At 43.4% G+C, this 15,231-nt stretch overlaps 1 protein-coding gene across 1 annotated transcript; it reads left to right on the top strand.

Moving 5' to 3' along the window:
- Window positions 1–43: 43 nt before the first annotated feature.
- LCMT2 (leucine carboxyl methyltransferase 2) lies at window positions 44–2,844 on the top strand. Its single transcript, XM_009005323.5, has one exon. It carries the CDS (start codon window positions 170–172, stop codon window positions 2,228–2,230), a length of 2,061 nt encoding a protein of 686 aa, XP_009003571.1. The 5' UTR covers window positions 44–169; the 3' UTR covers window positions 2,231–2,844.
- The last annotated feature ends 12,387 nt before the right edge of the window (window positions 2,845–15,231 follow it).

Genomic DNA, 15,231 nt, shown 5'->3' with positions numbered 1-15,231 from the left:
GGTTGGCGAGATGCGCTCTTCCCGGAAGTGACGCACACGTGCCGGCGGAAGGGGAAGTCCGAGAACAGCGGTGGTTTTTCTCCGTACCTAGGTCCGTGAGGTGTGTAGTATACTAACCAAGGGGCGGCTCACGACTGTGACAGACTGTCGTTCCGGGTCTCTTCTGGCCATGGGCCCCCGGAGCCGCGAGCGTCGGGCAGGAGCGGTACAGAGCACCAACGACAGCAGCGCCCTCAGCAAGCGTTCCCTGGCTGCGCGCGGGTACGTGCGGGACCCCTATGCGGCGTTGCTGGTTCCGGGCGCGGCGCGCCGCGCACCGCTCATTCACCGAGGCTACTACGTCCGTGCACGCGCTGTGAGGCACTATGTGCGCGCCTTCTTGAAGCAGACTGGGGCGCTCCACGCCGCGCCTCGCGCTCAGATCTTGTCCCTCGGCGCCGGGTTCGACTCGCTCTATTTTCGCTTGAAAACCGCGGGCCGCCTGGCCCGGGCTGCAGTCTGGGAGGTGGATTTTCCGGACGTGGCGCGGCGCAAAGCGGAGAGGATTGGAGAGACACCAGAGCTGTGCGCGTTGACCGGGCCTTTCCAGAGGGGCAAGCCCGCGTCAGCGTTGTACTTTGAGAGCGTGGACTACCGCATCCTGGGCTTGGACCTGCGGCAGCTCCAGCGAGTGGACGAGACTCTGGGAGCCGCAGGTCTCGACCCAGCCTCACCCACTCTGCTCCTGGCCGAGGCAGTGCTGACCTACCTCGAGCCGGAGAGTGCCGCGGCCCTCATCGCCTGGGCAGCCGGGCGTTTTCCTAATGCCCTTTTCGTGGTCTATGAGCAGATGAGGCCTCAAGACGCCTTTGGTCAGTTCATGCTGCAGCATTTTCGGCAGCTAAACTCCCCCCTGCATGGCCTGGAGCGTTTTCCTGACGTGGAGGCGCAGAGGCGCCGCTTCCTTCAAGCTGGCTGGACTGCCTGCGGTGCCGTGGATATGAATGAATTCTATCGCTGCTTTCTCCCTGCAGAAGAGCGCCGGCGGGTGGAAAATATTGAACCCTTTGACGAGTTTGAGGAGTGGCATCTGAAGTGCGCCCATTATTTCATTCTGGCAGCTTCTAGGGGAGACACTTTCTCCCACATCTTAGTGTTTCCACCCTCAGAGGTATTTCCTCGTGTAAATCCTGCTTTGCCTTCAGGGGTCTTCCCTGCCAGTGTAGTCACTAGCAAGGGCCAGTGCCCAAACCTGAAGAGATATGGCCACGCCTCTGTCCTCGTGAGCCCGGACGTTATTCTCAGTGCGGGAGGATTTGGAGATCAGGAGGGGCGGCACTGCCGAGTGAGCCAGTTTCACTTGTTCTCAAGGGACTGTGACTCTGAATGGAAAGGCAGCCAAATACGCAGTTGTGGTACTGGAGTTCAGTGGGATGGACGCCTTTATCACACCATGACAAGACTCTCAGAGAGTCAGGTTCTGGTTCTGGGAGGCAGACTCTCCCCAGTATGTCCAGCCTTGGGGGTTCTCCAGCTTCAGTTTTGTAAGAGTGAGGATAATAGGACTGAGGACCTGAAAGTGACAATAACAAAGGCTGGCCGAAAGGACGATTCCATATTGTCTTGTTGGCGGCATTCAGCAACAGAAGTGTCCTATCAGAATCAGGAATATTTGTTTGTGTATGGGGGTCGAAGTGTGGTGGAACCTGTACTCAGTGACTGGCATTTCCTACATGTAGAGACAATGACTTGGGTCCAGATCCCAGTGGAGGGAGAAGCACCTGAAGCCCGGCATTCTCACAGTGCCAGCACTTGGCAAGGGGGAGCCCTCATTGCTGGAGGTCTCGGGGCTTCTGAGGAGCCATTGAACTCTGTGTTCTTTCTGAGACCAATTTCTTGTGGATTCCTCTGGGAGTCAGTAGACATCCAGCCTCCCGTTACCCCAAGGTACTCCCACACAGCTCATGTGCTCAATGGAAAGCTGCTACTTGTTGGAGGGGTCTGGATTCATTCCTCCTCATTTCCTGGAGTGACTGTTATCAATTTGACCACAGGATTGAGCTCTGAATATCAGATTGACACAACATATGTGCCATGGCCATTAATGTTACACAACCATACTAGCATCCTTCTTCCTGAAGAGCAACAGCTCCTGCTCCTTGGAGGTGGTGGGAACTGCTTTTCCTTTGGTACCTACTTCAATCCCCATACAGTCACATTAGACCTTTCTTCCTTAAGTGCTGGGCAGTAAGGACTGGACTCATATTCAGGACCCACTAAAGTACACAAGAAAGTTTTCCACAAATAGAACTACCTTCTAGTTATTGCCACTCCTCCCTTCCCCATCCTTTTTCCCCCTTAGCACTATTCAGTGCAGAAAGTGAAAAGGTTGGTAAAATACCTACAATCGGTACAGAAAACAATTGAAAGACAGTGGCTATGCAACCTGAGAGTAGAGATGTTTGGATTCATGTATCCAGTTTATTGCTCTTCCTCTGATTTTCTAATCTAAGTTTATCCATTTATTAAGTTACAGTCCTCTTTAGTAAAGTAAAAAAATTTTCCAATCCCAGGCCTTGTGATTTGAGATGATACCTTCGAAAAAGTTTCATGCAGGTCCTTGGTTGAATATAGTTGAAGGAGCATGGTATTGACCTAATTAATTCTTAATGTAGGAAACCTGGAAGGAACACAGTCACAGTTTGATTAAAACATTGTGCTGTTTGTTGCAACAGAAAACTCAGATAGCTTTAACAACAGGAAACATTTGTAGGTCTTTGACAACATAATTTTTATAAATGTTTTGCTATTGGTTCCATATTTATATAGATTTATAAGTCCCAATAAACCAAACTAATGCCTCAACTCATTTTGCATGGGATATAATAATGTTTTGTTCCAGGTATACTCTTCACCCTTCACTGTTCTGTGCTCCTTGAGGCTGACTTTTTGGACTCCATCAAGGAGCTCTCTTCTGCTCTTTTTGGTTGAGTTCTTCCACCAGACACAGGCACCAGAAGGGAATGGGGGCAAAAAGAAGAGTGAATTAGTATTTATTCCCATTTCTTCCCCAACAGGTTGGCAGTAGCAGCATTCTTCTGTCAAAGGCTATGGCTCCTGTCATGTAATCCTTTCCTGTAAGATAAGAGTTCTAATTCTGCATCATCCCAGGTTTCTGTAATTGTTCTTTACTTCACCTCTTCAGGCCTAGGAGTTGTGATGGCTCTTTGCTAGACCTGAACTGTAATGTCCAATGTGGTAGCTGTTGGCAACATGTGACTATTTAAACAAATTAGTCAATTCAGTGGCTTAGTCACCTTAAACACATTTTAAGTGCTTAATAACTACATGTGGCTTTGGCCACTATATTAGACAACGTGGATGTAGAAGATTACATCGTTACAGAAATATCTACTGGACACTGCTGACCAGGTATTTTGACTTGGTTTCCTTTAACCTTACTCATCCCCTCATAGTTAGCATCCCATTAAACTCAGTTAACTATCCCCTTTAAATGGGAGTCTGTTGCCTAGTGAGCCATGTAAAATCAGTGAAATAGCTATTCATCCTTAAAATTTGAGCCTTAATTTGTCGTCTTAATTATGTATACATAGTGAAATTTACATCTCAAAAAATGTAGTGGCTTTGGTGGTACTAAGTGTATCACTTTAGTATTTCTTCTTAGTCCTAGAAACCTTAGTAGTTTTCATTCTACAAGTGCCTACATTATTATGAACCATCATTGATGACAAATTGCATCCTTTATTTCTATTAATTTTGCATATAAATGGATATGAAAGGTGATAATGTAGAAACCCAGTAGCAAACATAAACCTAGTATATGGAGAGGACAATGTTGGCTCTGTTAGATGAAGGCTCCCAGGGGGAGACCAGCTGAAGAAGGGTTGTGGTCTAGGCTGGGCATGATTGCTCACACCTGTAATTCCAGCAGTTTGAGAGGCCAAGGCAGAAGGATCACTTGAAGCCAGGAGTTTAAGACCAAACTGGGCAACCAAGCAAGACCCCCATCTCTACAAAAAAAAAAATTAGGTGGCCACAGTGGCGTGTGCTTGTAGTCTCAGATACTCTGGAGGCTGAGGCAGGAGGATTGCTTTAGCTCAAGAGGTTGAGGCAGTAGTGAGCTGTGATTGTGCCACTGCACTCCAGCCTGGATGACAGAGTGAGACCCTGTTTCTTAAAAAGAAAAAAAGGGTTGTCTAACTTCAGCTTTCCTGAGACTTTTAAGAGCCCTTTCTAGGGAAAGCATTGGTATGGCTATGAGTGAGTCCTGGGAAACAAAGAGCTTATTATAGCTGGGAAGGCATCTTCCTGCAAGGCAATCAGTGGGCCAGGTAGTAGATAACTGGCAGGGAGTATGATCAGCAGGAAGAAATGGCTATTCTGTATTTCCTGTTTCTAAGTTTACTACAGCCCACCCCAGCTTTCAGAAGCAGATAAAAGCAGAACACTATGATGAAGCCAGGCATGGTGGTGCATACCTTAATCCTAGCACTTTGGGAGGCCAAGGCTGGCAGATTGCTTAAGCTCAGGAGTTGGAGACCAGCCTGGCCAACATGTTGAAACCCCATTTCTACAAAAAAAAAAAACCCGGAAAAATTAGCCAGGAATGGTGGCACGTGCCTGTAGTCCCAGCTACTCGGGGGTGCTGTGGTGGGAGGATTACTTGAGCCTGGGAGGTCGAGCTGAGATCATGCCCCTGCACTACAACTTTGGGTGACAGAGTGAGACCCTGTTTCTAATAATAACAATACTAATGAAATAAGTGTTAGCAGCTATGTAGTAGAGTGTACCAGAATTCAAACCTAGATCTAACTCCAAAGCCCAGGTTATACCTTCCACTATGATGCTGCTTACATCATGCCATCAGCCATCATTTCGTTATTTTTGTGGGGAGAAAAGGGGAGGGGGAACACCATCTTGAGAATGTGGATGTGTGCCAGACCTAAATTAGGAGTACAATAGCGCCTGTTGTCTTGAGTGCTGCCCAGTAGGGCGCCTTATGAGTAACAGGGTTTGTTCTCCCTAGAGAAATTACCCACATTTTCTGTGATTACCAGATTAAGCATGTCCTCCACCTTAACTGAGAATCATGCTCAGTTAAGAAATTATTTATCTCTTGAGAACTCCTCATTAAAGCCCTAAGAAATATTGTCAGCAATATTTACCCTATGCCTTTGGAGCAGTATTCAGTATAGACTGTGCTGAATCACAGTTTCACTAACAGTAATCTTCACAGCTGGAGATGTGAGCCAGATTGAGAACTATAGCTGGATAATAATTTTTGCTTCTCCATTTTACTTTTGAAACTTTTGTTCTAAAATTTTGATATGGAGCTCTGGAGTAGTTATGAGAGTTAATGAACAGGTCTCTTCTTCTTTTAGGGATTACTTCTAGACCAGATAAACTACTTAATGAAGGAAAGTAATTTCTTATTTTGAATCTCCACTCTGGGTCAGGATTTCAAAAATAGTGTATCCTAATAGTGAAGATATAAAAACAGGTTAAGAACAACTGTTCGAGGATATGTTCTTCAAAGGCCAGTGCTGTTGCTTCTTTTTGTACTTTCCGAATTTTATAGCTGACTATCCATTTTTCATCTTTCTGGAGCTTTAAGCCTTCTTAATGATCTTTGGTAGATGGTGTGTATCCAGTATGTTCCAGGGCCCAGGTATTTTCTTGGTTTTGAAATACCTGGTTGTCTTCAGTGATCTCAGACTTTGAAATCCTAGCTTGTTTCGTATGTATTTTGTGATTCCAAATCCAACCTCGAGCAACCCATATTTACTCTGGGACTTACCCATATGACATCTTCTGGAAAACAGCCCTATATGACAGCCCCAAATGTAATCAACCACTTTTTCCCTGTGCAAAAGATGCCTCTGCTCTTTGGAAAGTTTGGTAAATAAAAGAACTAGTTAATAAGGTGGTTTGTTTTTTTTTGTTTTTTGAGGCAGAGTCTTGCTGTGTCGCCCAGGCTGGAGTGCAGTGGCTCAATCTTGGCTTACTGCAACCTCCACCTCCCGGGTTCAAGCAGTTTTCCTGTCTCGGCCTCCAGAGTAGCTGGGATTACAGGTGTGTGCACCACCATGCCTGGCTAATTTTTTTTTAATTTTTATTTTTAGTAGAGATGGGGTTTCATCATGTTGGCCAGGCTGGTCTTAAACTCCTGACCTCAAGTGATCTGCCCACCTCAGCCTCCCAAAGTGCTGGGATTACAAGATTACCTGCCCAGCCTAGGTGGGTTTTTAATCATAGGGACCATCAGTAATGTCTAGTTTGACTAAGCCTTTTAACTTCAGTAATGAAGAAGGGTATGTAAAATAGCATTAAGCTGGCAAGTAAGGTCATGCAACTTGGCTAATTACATTACACTTGATGTTTAAAGAGAGAAGGAGAGTGTGTAGAGAAGGAATTATGAAATTTATAATTGGCTTTAGGCTGAGATTTCTTTGGATGTCAATAATTATGAGTAAACAAGAATTCTGTCATCCCACAGTTTAGTTACAAGACTGCTTACTTATCTGTCTTGGACACTGATAGAAAGCACTTGATTGGGAAGGAGCAGTTCCTTGACTAAGGGAAGAAATAGTGTCTGGTTCACTTTTCTATCACCAAAATAGTAGATGCTCAATGAATACTTGTTGGATAGAGGTCCACTCATGTACTTAAATAAATTATATTTGAATATTACTATAGTTCTTATCATTTACAAATGGATGTCAATAACTCCTGTAACTATTGTATATGTGTGAGTGGGGTAAGCATTAAAATTTTAAAGACCCCACAGTTTAAGAGTCTTTTGTAATAAATTCAACTTCTCAAAAAAACAAAAAACAAAAAAATAAATAAATTTAACTTCTCCATCCTGTGTAAAGGTGGTAGACTTTCTGGTGTCATTTTTATCTTTATGGAATAAACCTGAACCTTCTCCCTGATTGCAATTTTCAGCTGATCCTCATTCTCTTTTGCTCAACAATGACCATATTCTTTGGAGATTAAATGAGTTAACTTTGCAGAAGGCTAATCTGAGGGAATAGGAACATACAATTAAATGTACTTGTGAGCAAATATACACAGGATCTTCCTAGGATGTGATGGTTCACTGGGCATGACTTGGAGTATAACTCTCAAAGGAAGTTTAATAGAGGAAGAGGAAAAACCTTGCCTTAATTTTTTTATGTGAAAAGTCATTTGCCACCTAATTGTCACACTAAAGATAGGAAATAAATTGAAATAATAATGGCTTTTAGGACATTACATAGCATTCTGCTTAACTCATTCCCCAGCCTTTGTTCACATTTTTAGGCTTTCCATTAGAGCCCCAACCTCTGATTCATATTTAGATGTATTGCTTCAGGAAAAGTTAGCAAAGCTGGTCTTTTCTTCTTTATGGATGCCTCAGCAACTTAACCAATATTTAAAGAAAATAAATGTTGCCCTTCCTTTTCCTCCCCTCAAAAAAACCTTAGTTAAAAAAGTAGAGTCTAGGCCCCAATCCATTTAATTTACATTTGATCAGTTGAGTCCAGTCAGCAATATTTTTATGTTTAGTGCATAACATATAAATACTCAAAAATATTTATCACATGAATGTTCAGATGACTGATTTAGGCTAAAATCAGTAATAAATGAGTAGTGAATTGTAATGTTGAAATCAGAGATTACCACCAGAAAATCAAAATATAGTTTAATGTCATAATTAAAAATAATTTGGTATTGATGTCATAATAAAAGGAATAAAGAATTAAAAGCAGACTGTGTGATAAGGTGACATTTCAAATCAAAGAGTAAAGGCTGGACTATTTGGTCTATGGTCTGGGGTGACCTGCATTTGTGAAAATGGTGTTAACACCCTATTTCTCACAAAGCACAAGCATAAATTCCAAAGGGATTAAAGACCAGACCCAAATTTTTAAATAGCACACACAACATAAATTATATGAGCATTAGAGCAAGTACGAAAGAATATGATTACAACCTTGGTGGTAGGAAAGTCCTTAGAGTACACATAAACACAAAATGAACAGAGGAAAGAAAAAAGTAAATTTACTATATAGGTATTTAAAACTTTGGACAGCAAAGAAAATACATTAAAATGTTAAAATATTAGTGGTCAACAGATATTTTAGTTTGTAAGTCCTCTCTTCCTTAGATGAATAGTTCACAAGGTGTCCCTCCCCTCTCCACAGTCATCATGCCCTAGGGAGATTTTGGTTTTTGTTTTTCAATCAATACCTGCATTAAGATGCACAGAACTGATCTCTCAGTTTCTCAATATTAGCTTCTGAGATACATTAAGAATGGGAAATGTGAGTTATGGAAGATGGAGCTTTCAATGGAAGATATTCATTCATTCATTCATCATTTCAGCATTTAATGATCTAAGCAGATACATCAGCAAACCAAATAATCCACTGTGGAATTTACAACCTAACAGGAGACCAGAGATTCAACTATCAGGATAATAAATACAGTACATAACAAATACAGCATGTAAGTGAGAAGGACTTCAAAAAAAGTAAAGTAGGGTAAAGGAGGATCAGGAGTGCATGGGGGTGCAGGTAGTGGTTTACAATACTAACTAGGGCAGATAGGATCTCACTGAGAGGTGAAATTTTAGCGGACTTAAGGATGCAAAATAATTAGCTAAGTAGATTATTGGAGAAAGACTATTTCAGACAGGAAATAGCCAGAGCAAAACTTCTAATGCTGCTCATTAAGAACTTTGGCTTTTCATTTGGTGAAAAAGGGAGTTGTGCAGGGCTTTGGATTATATCGTTTAGTTACTTTTTTAAAAAACAGACTTTATCTTTTAAAGCAGTTTAAAGTTCACAGCAAAACACAGCAAAAAAAGAGGAAGGTACAGAGATCTCCCATATAAGCCCTGCCCTGACCCAAGGATAGCTTCCCCAATATCAACACCCCTACCTACCTGATGAACCTACCCCGACACATCATTACCACTCAAAGACTACAGTTTACACTATGGTTCACTTTTGGAGTGGTACATTTGATGGATTTGGACAAGTGCACATGTCTGCATGTATTATAGTATCATACAGGATAGTTTTGCTGTCCTAAAAGTTCTCTGTGCTCCACCTGTTCATCTCCCCCTGCCCCATGCCTGGCATTCGCTAATTTTTTTTTTTACTATCTTCATAATTTTGGCTTTTCCAGAATATGATATGGTTGAAATCATACAGCCTTTTCAGATTGCCGCCTTTCACTTTGACTTACATTTTTAAAGGATCCCACTAGTGAGGAGATTAGGTTGTAGGAATTCAAGAGTAAAAACAGGGAGACTTGTTGGAAGGTTCTGCAGTAATCAGAATGAGAGATGATGTGAATTTAGCTGGAGATGTTGAGAAAATGGTAGGATTTGGAGGCTATTCTGAAGGTAGACCCAACAGAATTTCCTGATGGAGTGGATATGGAGTATGATAGAGAGGAGTAAAGGATGGGATCCAAGACTTGAGGCCTCAGTAACTGGAAGGTTGGAGTTGCCATCTGCTGAGATGGGGGAGGCTACCTGTGGCACAGATTTTTAGGGGAAGTTTAGGAGTTCAGTTTGGATATGTTGACATTGGGATGTCTGTTAGATATCCAAATGAAGATCCACTGACTCAAATATTTATTTTTATTATCTTCTTCCTCATCCTCTACATTCACCCACTTTTTTCTTTTTCTTCTTCTGTAAATATCCAGATACAACACAGGAATGGGACTAGCAAATAAAAATGGTTAAATTGGAAACACAAATTGTAGCTGAGGAATAGGAGCAAATCTGTGAGATGGTCCAGGCCTGGCTGGTCCTGGCTTCCAAAGCTGCATTCATTCAGATCCGTTGTCTTGTTTTTTCTTTTTCCCGACATTTCATTCTTTCTATATTAATATTTATTATACTGTTTAATTCTTTATTAGCAATGCTTTCAGAAAGCTAGAATTGGATAATCCTCATCTCACAAGCCTATCCTCTGAAATGCCACCTCCCCTTACTTGGCATGCTAGTTTCTGGTACTATTCCTGGTTCCCAAAGTGTGTGATGTTGTTTCATGCCTCCATTCCTTTACTCACAATGTTCTTCCTGTCTGAACTCTTAATATTGTTTCTCCTATCCCACTTCCAAGCCATCCCAACCTTGTTCACACAATTCTTACTTGATTTTCAAAGCTTATCTTTAGGGCCTGGAAACAGTGGCTTGTGCCTATAATTCCAGCACTTTGGGGGCACAAGGAGGGAGGGTCCCTTGAGCTCAGGAATTTGAGACCAGCCTGGACAACATAAGGAGACCCCTGTCTCTACAAAGAATAAAAAACAAAAAAATTAGTCAGGCACAGTGGTGCCTGCCAGTGGTCCCAGATACTTGGGAGGATCCCTTGAGCCTGAGAGGTCAAGGCTATAGTGAGCTGTGATGGCACCACTGCACACCAGCTTGAGCAACAGAGCAAGACCCTGTTTCAAAAATAAAAATAAAAAGCAGTTTTCCTTTGGAAAACATTCCCTGATTTGAACCCTCTCCCCTTTCAGGCTGGGATAGGTTGCCCTTCTTTCCTATTGCCATAGCACCTTGTAAATATCATCTGTACTGCATTTATTGCATTTTACTTTATGTGTGTTTCAGTCTGTCTTCTCACTTCAGACTGAAGTTCCTTGCTAGCAGGAATAATACCTTATTCATCTTTGTATTCCTAGTACCTAACACTCTATAAACACTTTAATAAACAAGAGTCTCTTCTTATGGGCGGTTAACTTCTTAAAGCTAGGCCTTTCTCATGCCTTTTCAATGTAACAAATCCTGTCCCACTGACTTCCTGGGGAAGGATAGGGTAGCACCAGAGAGTAATAATACAGTGACATCCAAAAAAACCACAAACCTTGTCACGCAAACTTGTGCCCTTGGTGATAAACTCAGAGAATCAGCCAGCAACTTTAGAACAGAGCTGTGATTATACACAACTGCTTTCTGGAACCCCATTCTCAGCCTGCTGCTGCCTTCATCTCCCACTGAGACATCTGGAGGGTAGTGATGGGGTTAACTAGCCATATAGACAGTGAGTTTTTATCTTTTTAGAAGACCAGTATAGAAATTGCATTTTAACTACTAAGAAGATTCATTCCAATATGACTTCAACCAGCATCTTACTGTCTAGCCTAGATTTTTTCAGTTTGGGTAAGACATCCCTGGGGCCAATGTTGGTTTCAGCTGATCACCTAGATTCACACCAGTGTTAATTTAACTACACGGATTCAGCTAGAACACATAGCAGCTCAAGGTTTCTGCTTCCTGCTATGGGTTAGCTTACAGTTTAGTTAAAGCCACTTGTTGTTATTTCTATCATCATGTCCCCTTTGAAGATGAGGAAACTGAGGCTTAGAGGAGAGATATAACTTGTTCCTGGACACAGACAAAGCAAGACGGGATTCAAACTCAGGATTGAGAATCCTGTAGTAATTCCAGTGTCAAGACAGCTCTGAGGCTTGGACCAAATCCAGACACACTAAACTAATCTTCCTGGTGAGAACCATCACCACCACTTTTGAGGTAGAGTCTCGGTCTTGTCATTCAGGCTGGAGCACAATGGCATGATCTTGGCTCACTGCAACCTCTGCCTCCTGGGTTCAAGCGATTCTCCTGCCTCCGCCTCCCAAGTAGCTGGGATTACAGGCGCCTGCCACCACGCCTGGCCAATTTTTGTGTTTTTAGTAGAGACAGGGTTTCACCATGTTGACCACGCTGATCTCAAACTCTTGACTTCAGGTGACCCACCCGCCTTGGTCTCCCAAAGTGTTGGGACTACAGGTGTGAGCCACCGTGCCCGGCCACCACCACATTTTAAAGATCTAACTGGAAGAGTCAAGATGATACTTGAAGGAAGTACCTCTGAGAATGTGCTGCTGGTCAGACTGGCCATACCGGCAGTGTTGGCTCTGCCCAGAAATGCCAAAACTCCCTTCTCCACATTGCCAATCCAGCAACCTGATACCCATTTCTGTTGACTTTGAGAATGAAACCTTACATAACTCTTTGCTGCCTCTACTTATTTTACAGGCCCATGATTTCATGCCAAGCTGAAATCAAATAATCAAGGCATTGGTTTCTGTCACAGCAGTTAAACACAAACCATTAAGGGGAAGCATTGTCCTTTTGTCCAGAACAACCAACCAAGCATGAAACTATGAATGAAATGTGTGCTATTTCCTGGGGCTGGTGTATTACAGGCAGCTGCCCCAGGTGCCCAGTCCACAGCTCAATTTGAAAACTAACTGGGATGATAGTCTGGGGACTAACTGCTGGAGAATAAATTAATCTGGAAATTATTCTGTCATCTAGAAACTTTGCTAGTGTTTTACCAAGTGTTTTACTCCTTTTAGCATCTCATTTCATATCTATAATCTCTTTTACTATAAGGCAAAAGTTAAAAGTGAGCACTAACTTTCAGATCCTGGGATAACCACATACATGGAAGAAATGACATCTGTCCTGATATTAGACCCTGCTGGGAGGCATTTTTTTTTTTTTTGAGACAAGGTCTCACTGTGTGGCCCAGGCTGGAGTGCAGCGGTGCAATCATCACTCACTGCAGCCTCCAACTCCTGGGCTCAAGGGATCCTCCCACTCAGGCTCCTGAGTATCTGGGACTACAGGCACATGCCACCATGCCTGGCATGGAAGGCGTCTTCTCGAGACCACAGGAACATGTCATTTTCAGGGGGACTGAATGAATCTCTGGCTTATGGCTGAGTGGAAATAGCTGCTATTTTGAACCTTGGAAACTTGCTTAATGGTGACACTTAGCACCTTACCTACCTCAGCCTTGAAATGTTGCTGAAACCACTGGATACCCTGGGACACTTTGTCTCAAAGTGTCATTCTTAAACACTGTCCAGATGTTTTCTCTCAGGATGTTGTATTTAGAAGGAAATGGGGCTTCCCATTCCCCTCCCTCTGATGAACATCCTGACTTTCTGCCTTTACAGGAGCTTTTTTCATTGATTCATTTGTAGTTATTTATGGCGTCATAAACAGTGGGTCAGGGGAAAAGATGGAGGCTCAAGAGGAGGAGACCGAGATGGAAAAGTAGTGAAGCTCTTCCCTGACCCCAAGCCAACACCTCTCAGGAGCTGAAACCATCACTTATTCAGGGCTTCTGGTGAAAGTGTTGAAACAATGGCTTAGTCATGTAGCCATCCTTAAATCCAAGGCTACCCCTTGCCTAGGTGCAGGGTTTCATCAACCACACCCCACTTTAATGATTTTTCCCCAGAGTCTTTTCCAACCAGTGAGAATGCAAGCCAGAATAATCATTAACAATACCACAGACTGACGCAGATTTATCCTAACCTGGTTTCCTGTCAGATTCTGAATAAACTCTCCATCACCCATCCTGATTGCTCTTCCTTTGGTTTAAAACTTGTTCAGAGAGTTGCTCGGGCTCATTCCATGAGTGAGCTGAACCTTCCTGAAACAACAGGCAGGGAATTACCAGGCATAGGTGGAGTCCTGGGGCCTATGTTAGGAATTTGGAAGCCACGGAACCATGGGATATAAACCAGGGAAGGACACTTCCTAGCTTTCTGTTTTGTCAGAGATCAGAGAGGGCTTTGGGCCATGGCCGAAGCCTAGACACAGAGATTTTGTGTGTAGTATACTTGGTCAGAGAATGCCTAGTGACCAGAGAGATCAGAGTGACACACTCCTTCCAGAGAAATAATACATGCCTTTGTAATAGGACCCTTCATGGCAGTCACCTAGGGTATAAAAAGAAAATACATTTTATTTTTATTTATTTACTTTTTTAGAGAGAGGGTCTCACTCTGTCATCCAGGCTGGAGTGCAGTGGCATGATCCCAGCTCACTGCAACCTCTGCCTCCTGGGCTCAAGCAATCCTCCTGCCTCAGACTCCCAAGTAGCTGGAGCTACAGGCCTACACAACCACGTCCAGCTAATATTTTGATTTTCTGCAGAGATGGGGTCTTACTTTGTTGCCCAGGCTGGTCTTGAACTCCTGGGGTCAAGTGATCCTCCTGCTTTGGCCTCTCAAAGTGCTGGGATTACAGGTGTGAGCCACCATGCCTGGCTAGAGAACACATTTTAGAGCCTGGATCCACCATGGGGTGACCTGAGAGAAGTCACATAATCTCTCCGGGACAGTGTTTTCTTATCTGAAAAATGAGTTTGATAATATTACCTACCTCACAAAGTGCTGTGAGGGTCAAATGAAGCAAGTGTCTTGTATGGTGCTTGGCATGCAGGGCATACTCAAAACAAATGTTGCTGTCCATCTCTTACTCTGCTTTCTGAAGTTGACATTAATCCCAGATCACCTAGCATCCACACATCAGAGGGCCTGCACTTTAATGCGCCTTCCTCAAAATTTTCTAAACCGCTCTCCAGGAGGACTGGCAGTGCTGTCCAGCCTGGACTTGGTCCCACATGGGCCTCAATCCCTTTTTCACCTCTCCAGGACACTCTGCCTCTCAACACCCCTTCCTTGTTCCCTCATGTGGAGTTGATCAAATTCCCTGAGAAACTCCAGGACTCACGTTGATGGGGTTGTCCCTGGGCCCCACAGTCAGGACCAGGTTCCAGGATGGTAGCCTGGGAAGCAGATCACTCCCACTCACCAACGTGACATTTCTTCTTGAGCGATCTTGCAAGATTGAGCACCAGAATGTGGTTAACATGCTGACTTCGGGTGGCTTAAATTTTTATTTAGACAGGAGCCCTTCCCTAGACAAACCTGGCCTCTGGAGATGTGGCTTCAAAATATTCTGTCCTTGCTCAGTTGGAGCTTCGTAATTGTGAGATGCTGTCTCCCTTGGTGGAATGTAAACTCCACAAGTTCCGGAATCATGTCTATTATTTACTGCTGCACCCAAGCAACCTAGATGAATGCCACATTTACAGAACACTTAACCAAAATGTTTGTTGATTGAATATATGTAAGACTATCTTTGTCTTTAAACTCCTAGGAGCTTATTCTGAAAGAAGTCACTCTAGAAACCCCCTGGGTTGCAGAATTATCCTCTGGGAAGCAGTAGCAGCCCCCAGACACTTGTTACTTGAGTCCCCAAGGGGCTTGGGGACAGCCACTCTTCACTAATAATCATGTGTCCTTCCTGGGACTATTAAGAGAACTCACTTGTGTCGCTAAATAAACTTTAGAATGTGCAGTGCTGACCGTATGGTAAGCAGCAAGGTCTTGCATCAGCCTCTGTCATTAGCATGA

This window comes from Callithrix jacchus, chromosome 8 (genome assembly GCF_049354715.1).
Source record: "Callithrix jacchus isolate 240 chromosome 8, calJac240_pri, whole genome shotgun sequence".
NCBI classification, from domain to species: Eukaryota; Metazoa; Chordata; class Mammalia; order Primates; family Cebidae; genus Callithrix; species Callithrix jacchus.
Note: the sequence above shows the minus strand (reverse complement) of the source record. Positions and strands in the feature narration are given on the sequence as shown.

Coding starts and splice junctions, on each gene's coding strand:
- LCMT2 (XM_009005323.5), top strand. CDS start 170: ATGGGCCCCCGGAGCCGCGAGCGTCGGGCAGGAGCGGTACAGAGCACC.